Source organism: Macrobrachium nipponense, chromosome 9 (genome assembly GCF_015104395.2).
Source record: "Macrobrachium nipponense isolate FS-2020 chromosome 9, ASM1510439v2, whole genome shotgun sequence".
NCBI lineage: Eukaryota > Metazoa > Arthropoda > Malacostraca > Decapoda > Palaemonidae > Macrobrachium > Macrobrachium nipponense.
Window position 1 is genome coordinate 96,234,571 of NC_061110.1, and position 7,940 is coordinate 96,242,510.

Here is a 7,940-nt window from a genome sequence, read left to right on the forward strand (position 1 = left end):
AGAAATCATAAATCCTCATATACCATCTAGAGTCTAGACACTGGAAGAAGAAGAAGAAGAAGAAGAAGAAGAAGAAGAAGAAGAAGAAGAAGGTAAAAACAAGAGACGATGGATTGCTGGAAAACCATCTAGAATTGGAAATCATAAATCCTCATGTACCATCTAGACCTGGAAGTCCACCAATTGACTTCAAATGTCTGCTAAAGTTCAGGAGATCATTAGCAGTCACAGGGGAGTCCCGAGAAGAAGAAGAAAAGAAGAAGAAGAAGAAGAAGAAGAAGAAGAAAAACACAAGACGATGGATTGCTGGAAAACCCTCTGGAGATGGGTTTTTTTTTTTACCTCCTCTGGAAGAAAAGAGGGTCCCGAGTGAGTTCAGCCGAGCGAGCTATCAATAGAAATGATGATTTCTCGCTCTGTGCTGTTTCTGGAATCAAGGATTTATGGGGTTTGTCGTGGAAATTCGTCGGGGCTAGAAACCTACGTTTGCCAAAAAAAAAAAAAAAAAAAAAAACAAAAACAAAAAAAAAAAAAAAAAAAAAAAAAAAAAAAAAAAAAAGAGGGGGGTCCGGGAAGGGGTGGGGAGAATTTTAGGTTCTCAACGGCATAGAGAAAAACTGAGAGGGGAAAAAAAACTACGTTTCCCTGGGATGATAACGATCTACTTTCATCTAGTTTTACATAACATGATCTTGCTGAAAGTTGAGGACATGATAACATTGAAATATTTCCCTTCTAAGTACTTTGTACATCCTAACTGATGTTGATAACCATGTCATATAAACCATGTATACCTTTTATGCCTTACTCATCACCTTTTTTTCCAGACTGGTGAAAAAATCCTTCATCAGTTTTAATGACCATCCAGACCTTTGAATCATCTACGTAAATGAATCAAACCAAAATCCAAACCCATTATAAATGAGTTTTCTTTTACAGGAGAAAAAAGACAAAGCTTATGCCAAGGATTATCTGAAAGCCATTTAAGATGGCAGCCTAAGATTGGGGACGATAGTGGGATGTGGGGAAGGAGGACAAGGGGGGGGGGGGGGGGGTTTGAGGGAAAGGGGGGTGGGGGGTTGAGGAAAAAACAATTCGGTGGGTTATAAATCCCCTGTTTATAACCCGTCTCTAATGCTCTCGTGTTGACCCAACCTAAAATCTTCTGTTTTATTGGCGAAATAAGATTTAGGAGTTCCCATGAATCTCGACGTGGAGACCTGGAATCTCTTCCTTGGAATCGTGCCTTCCAAAAAAAAAAGAAAAAAAAAAACTGTCCAGTGACTCCTAATGATTCCAGAATCCCCAGAGTGGCTATAGAGTATGAAAGAGAGAGAGAGAGAGAGACGAGAGAGATGAAGGAGAGAGACGAGAGAGAGAGAGAGAGAGAGAGAGAGAGAATGAAATAAAGATAGATGGCTGGAAATCACTCTGGAAAAGCCATTGAAGTCTTTGATGATGACGAATGAGAGTTTTTCTTCTCTTCTTCATCTGAACAAAATCTCTTTAGTGGGAGATGGGGTGATGGCAATTTTAGGCAATGTACAGAGAGAGAAGCAGAGAGAGAGAGGAGGAGGAGAGAGAGGAGAGAGAGAGACAGGAGACAAGAGGATGGTTAAAAAAAAAAATGGTTGTTAAAGAAAGTTGGATTTTAAAATGGAAAAAATGGAAAAATGGATCACAGTGAGACCCGGTACCATAATAATATAATAATAATAATAATAATAATAATAATAATAATAATAATAATTAATAATAATAATAACAATAAAATTAATCCTTTTAAATGGAGTATCCTATTAGTATGACAAGTAATTATCAGGTATTGTATAGCGTATTATATATATATATGTGTATATATGTATATATATATATACATATATATACATATATGGTGTTTGTCTGTGTATGTATATGTATATGTACGTATGTATATATATATATATGTATATATATACATATAAATATATAAATGCATACATATAATAAACACACAATTATCATTCAATTATGTATACATAGTAAGTCAAGTTTATCTGGTTTTGCGGCGCCCTAAATGAGTTACAATATATCCTGGATAAAATAATTCTACAAATTAGGATGTACAAGTATGAAATATTATATAAATAAATTTCTGACTTTACGCAGATAAGAAGGAAAACACATCAAAAGTAGCTTATTGAATTGCGATTTGTCAGTTATATTTTTTCTCATCTGTACACGACTAAATTATCGGACTTTGGATGAAGATGTCATGGTGTTACAAAATTCATTTAGTCAAAAAAGGGATTTTTTTTCCTACTATATTTAGCTTACACAGGGAATATCAGCATTTATAAGTATAAAAAAAAACTTTAATCATATATTGAGATTTACTGTATGAAAACTTCTTTATGCTATCGAGGCCGACTTTTTCTTTGTTGAAGGTCAAACATTAGGCATCATCTACTAAACCTATAAAAATTTTATGAGGTTCTGATAAAGGTCCAAACTTTGATCCATTTCCTTGAATGTCTTAGAAGAACACAGAGAGGCTAAATGGGCTCTGACGTAGCAGTGGACAACAACAACAACAACAAAAAAAAGAAAAAGTTCAAGAAAAAATCAATGTCGACATTTGGATCTTACATAATTTTTGAGCGTATAGCATGATCCAATTTTCTTTTTAATAATCAAATTAGATCTTACTATGTCGTTTTTTGTCCGTATGGCATGAAACAATAGTTTGTTCCTTTTTTCTTTTTTATCTTTATTTTTATTTTTATTTTATTTATTTATTTATTTTTGCTTCTTAAGAAATAAATTAGATCTTAGGACATTTTTGAGCGATAGCATGAACCATTTTTTTTTTTTTTTTTTTACAGAAACAACTTGAATGTTATGTTATCTTTGTGCGTATTGCGTGAACCATTTTATTTTATTTTATTTTATTATTTTTTTTATTTTGCTTTCTAAGAAACAGATTAGATCTTATGTCATCTTTGAACGTATAGCATAAACCAATCTTTTTTTCTTTCCTTTCGTTCTTCATAAGGACCAAATTCCATATTTACCCCGACAATTCGCATCTAACCTTAAGATATAATTTCCGCTCGTTACTTCAAGCCAACTCCCAACAGTAATTAATAAACATAAAAAAGCAAAGTGAATTAATAAAAAAAAATAGCTTTCAGTTCCCTAATTCAGTTGTGGAGCGGAGGAGATAAGCACAATTCATAAATGCGTGATGACTCCAGAGATCGTCTTTTGAAGAGATATCTCGCAGAGAGTCATGAATATGTTTCTCAATTTGGCAACTTCTTCCCCCTAATGAACGTCGCTGTTCATCGCCCTCATACATACATACATGCCATTACGTCGAAGGGCTGGATGAATACTAACGCGTTCAGGAGGAGTTTAAGGACGGCGGAAAACGTAAGATACAAAGAAATTGCTCTCGTGGGTCCTCTAGTATCTCAAAGTATGTACAATACTTTAGATGCAGAGCGGTAGAAATCTTGAGTAAAACATAAAATTATTGGACTTTAATGTCCAAATTTATTTTGTGGGAGATCAATTGGACGGGAAGACCCGAGTCCTGGAGAGGGAAGAAGAAGAGAGAAGAGACGGGAGATTGAAGAAGAGAGGAGAGACGAGAGAAGAGAGGATTGGGTTTTTGTTTTTGTAAGGTGTTTTTATTTTTACCGTTACAAATGGAAACCAGTGGTTATTCAGCAACGGGAGCAACGGCTTTATGTGACTTCCGAACCACGTCGAGAGTGAACTTCTATCACCAGAATTGCACATCTCTCACACCTCAATGGAATGTCCGAGAATCGAACTCGCGGCCACCGAGGTGGCAGGCCAAGACCATACCGATCACGCCACTGAGAGAGAGAGAGAGAGAGAGAGAGAGAGAGAGAGAGAGAGAGAGAAAGACTAATGACCCTGATGTAAGAAGCATTATTATCGAATAATCCAGAGAAATTCCGCTAATCACAAATAAATTGCAATGAAAATTATAATAATTCAATCTGCAATATTTCGTTTACAAAAAAGTTCCGCTACGTGCTTACTGAATTATTTGATAGGCAATTAATTTGTAATTTTGAATACATATTGATTGAATTAGGAGACAAATTCGATTGCGTATTTACCGAATCATTTGATAGGTATCTAATTTGTAATATTTTCACTGCGTATTTATTTGATTAGTTAACAAATCACCATCGTGTTGTATGATAAATTCGTCTTGATGAACCAAAGGCGAAACATAGAACGGGACGAAGCTCTTCGATTGGCTGGCAGTTTGTGCTTCTCTCACAAGGAAAGGAGTGAAGCAGTTACCAGCAACTGTTACTAGATGCTAATGAAATGAATGTAGGCACACGGCCGCCAGCAGTTGGCAATGGAATGGACGAGGGTATGTGCCGGCACGTACCAATGGAAATGACGCGCAATGCGTGTAGTTGCAGTTGTTAATAAGATGGTTGCTCGCAGAACTGCAGCTGCTCAGTAAGATAACTTTCGTGTGATTGTAGCTAAGCAAAGTGTTTCTGATAATGCCTTCACTGCAATAATATTTTCTATTTCTCTAAGTCGAAATGAAACGTGTCCCACATTTTCCAAGAATAGAGGAAAATAGAATATAGAATTTATGCCAAAGGCCAAGCGCTGAGGGCCTATGAGGGCATTCAGCGTCGAAACTGGAATTGACAGTAAAAGGATTGAAAGGAGTATCAGGAGGAAATCCTCAAAGCAGTTGCGCTATGAATCAATCATTAGAAGAAGAGTAGAAAGCAAGATGGAAGAAGGAGACTACGAACGGAGGTACAGTAAAGAGATTTGAAAGGGGTTGCAGCTAGGGGCCGAAGGGACGCTGCAAAAAAAAAAAAAAAAAAAAAAAAAAAAACTAAAGTAATGACTGCAGTGCACCGCATAAGATGCACTGACGACGCTACCTCCCTACGGGGTTTAAGGATTTTAGAATGGGAAGATTTCGTCATGATCCTATCTTGCATCTTATTCAGCAAATCAAGTTATGAAAATGGAATGCAAACATTCCTTGAATATTGAATATTTCGTTGGCTGTATTTCATCATCTTTTCACTCTGATTCTGGTCTGATCCCCTAACAGCTGATAGTGAAAGCAGAGGCCTCGTCTCCCTTGATAAAAGTAAAAAAAAAAAAAAAAAGTTTTCGCTGCTGGATGATTTTAAATTTACCAACGTTAAAGTCGAGGATTCACCCACCAAAACCCACAGAGAGAGAGAGAGAGAGAGAGAGAGAGAGAGAGAGAGAGAGAGAGAGAATGTTAACTGTTTAACTTACTTCTTCAACTTATTTGTGCCAGTCATTCACCTGGAGAGAAAAAAAGGAGTTTTCAACCATTTCAACCTATGAAAGAGTAGCAAGCTAAAAATAAAAAATAGTAAATAAAGGAGTGTAAACTAATTTATTCATATTCACATGACTATTAATTTCCTCTTCCCTCCCCACACAACCCTACACATATACACACAAACACACACACATTTCAGTAACGGCTTGCCTCACTGGATGGTGATATCTGTGTTAGTCTGCCCTTCTCGGATGTTACAACTAACTAAACAGCGTCTAGTGTAGACCATATAATCAGTGTTCTCGAAAACTGGTTAGTGTCATAGCCTCTTCTCACAGCTTTGGATTTGGAATCACTTGCTTGAGGGTAGATAAAGCAATGCCCATTATCTGCTTACTCTTTTTTTAAGCATTTCTGGTAAAGTTTTTAGCAATTATACAGTGCTATTGATGACTTTGTAATAGAAATGAGTTCATTCCTTGTAATCTAACAGTTAAAATAGTTGCTGTGCTGTTAGTTCTTAATAACTATTACACCCTGGGTTCGTAACAGCTGTATGTACTAATATCCGTTTCTTTCCTTCCTTTTTTTTAAATCTTCAGCTGAAAACTGAGAGAGACAAGTTACAAGAGAAGGTAATAAACAAATAAACACGAGAGAATCGAAAATAAACCTGGTGCAGAAAGCAAGAATGGAACCTGCTTCTTGTTTTAACACTCGGAGATCAGAGGATTCTGATATAGATTTTTTATTTCAATTTTAATATTTCCTCGCTTACTGTTTTCTGTTTCACATTTAATTACTCTGCTTCGTCGAAATATAGTCACTTAAACAACAATAATTCGAGGATACTCATAATTTGTTTTCAGTTTTAATACTTCCTTGTTTTCTGTTTTCTGCTTTCACATTTAATTAATTTGTTTCGTCGAAATATGGTCACTTAAACAGAAATCATTCGAGATTACTAATATAAATTCTTTTTTCAGTTTTAATACTTCCTCGCTTACCGTTTTCTACTTCCACATTTAATTATTCTGCTCCGTCTTAAACAACAATCATTCGAGAACACAAATATAGATTTTTTCTTTTTTCATTTTCATACTTCCTTACTTTCTGTTTCCTGCTTATACATTTAATTTTTCCGTAACGTCGAAATTCGCTCACTTACACAACAATAATTGATACGACTCACGGTACGAAACGCAGCCTACTCGTTGAGAATCTTTCTTTATATGTTTTCAGCAGAATTCGTGTTTTTTTTTTTTTTTTTTTTTTATAATTAGCAATTTCAGTCAAGTGATCGTGACCCTGACCGATCAACGATATTAATGGAACGGAAAGCAATTACTCTTACATAAACAATGTATGAAAATTTTTTTGTCCCCTCGCAGACGTCATTAACCTTAATCACATCAATTGGTTCCTCTTGATGCAAGTTTTTACATTTCACAATTCTTAATTTCTTTTGTCCTTTCTTTTGATTTATTTTCTCATTTATTAGTCCCATTAAAGGCTTCTGGCATTATCCCCTCTCCTGTATTTCTGTTTTTGACAGTTAATTCTACTCTGGTTGTTTCTCTCTGTGGCACAGAGGAGGAGGAGGGGGATGAGGAGGAGGAGGAGGAGGAGGAGGAGGAGGAGGAGGAGGAGGAGGAGGAGGAGGAAGAGCGAAGCATTTGCCAAGCTTGATTAAAAATGAGAGAACGTCTGGAATTTTCTTAGGATCGAAATCGAAACGGTTGTTCTTTGTAATTATAGGCGGCCGCGTATACGTATATGTATGCAAGTATGTAGGTGTGTACATATATGTATACATATACATATGTATATACTGTATATATATCATATATAAGAATTTTTATCACATCACAGTGATTCATATACAGTTACTATCAATTAAAAAATTCCCATTCGGTTAACATATATAATGAAAATCCATGAATTTCGGAGGTAGAGCGAATTGGCTATTAAAGGGCATTTGTGGCTTAATGCATATATATATATATATATATATATATATATATATATATATATATATATATATATATATGCATTAAGCCACAAATGCCCCCTGAAATTTGATGTGGGAAGACTGGAATGATATAATATCCATATACATATATATATATTATTATATATATATATATAGATAATATTATAATTATAATATAATATTCAGTCTTCCCACATCAAATTTCAGCTGATACGGTGTGTGAAAAAAAAAATGAATTGGTCACCCGATCTACCTGATCAATCTACTTGTAACCTGCCTTTTTTCAAGAGTTGATTTTATCGATATATACACACTATTTTTGGGGGTTGGGCCTCAGGCTGAGAGGGATTACCTTATCTTAATCTTTACTCATTATTAAATATATTTCCATAGTAAAGAGTTCAAGATAATCGTAACTTTCTTAATCTTGACCTCCGTCAAGCTGACAGTGGTGGTGAGAGCTGCTAGACTTCCCTTCTTAAAAAGCAGTGTTCACTGATGCACAGATTTCCACATTCTTCAAAGCGGACGACGACTCGCTTACCTTGAGCTAGCGACTTCCAAAAGAAGTCGGGCGGATGGAGGCTGCTTACAGACAAGAAGCTCACGGGAGCAAAGCCCAAATGA

The 7,940-nt window shown here is 35.5% G+C and overlaps 1 protein-coding gene across 1 annotated transcript in view; it reads left to right on the forward strand.

The window, feature by feature from the left end:
• LOC135218156 (histone acetyltransferase KAT6B-like) overlaps positions 1-7,009 on the forward strand; it is a 7,556-nt gene extending 547 nt beyond the window's left edge. Inside the window, exons 2-3 of the mRNA XM_064254305.1 lie at positions 31-369; positions 6,876-7,009. Of these exons, the coding sequence (XP_064110375.1) occupies positions 31-369; positions 6,876-7,009 (473 nt within the window). The remainder of the gene's footprint in view (positions 1-30; positions 370-6,875) is intronic.
• Positions 7,010-7,940: the final 931 nt, after the last annotated feature.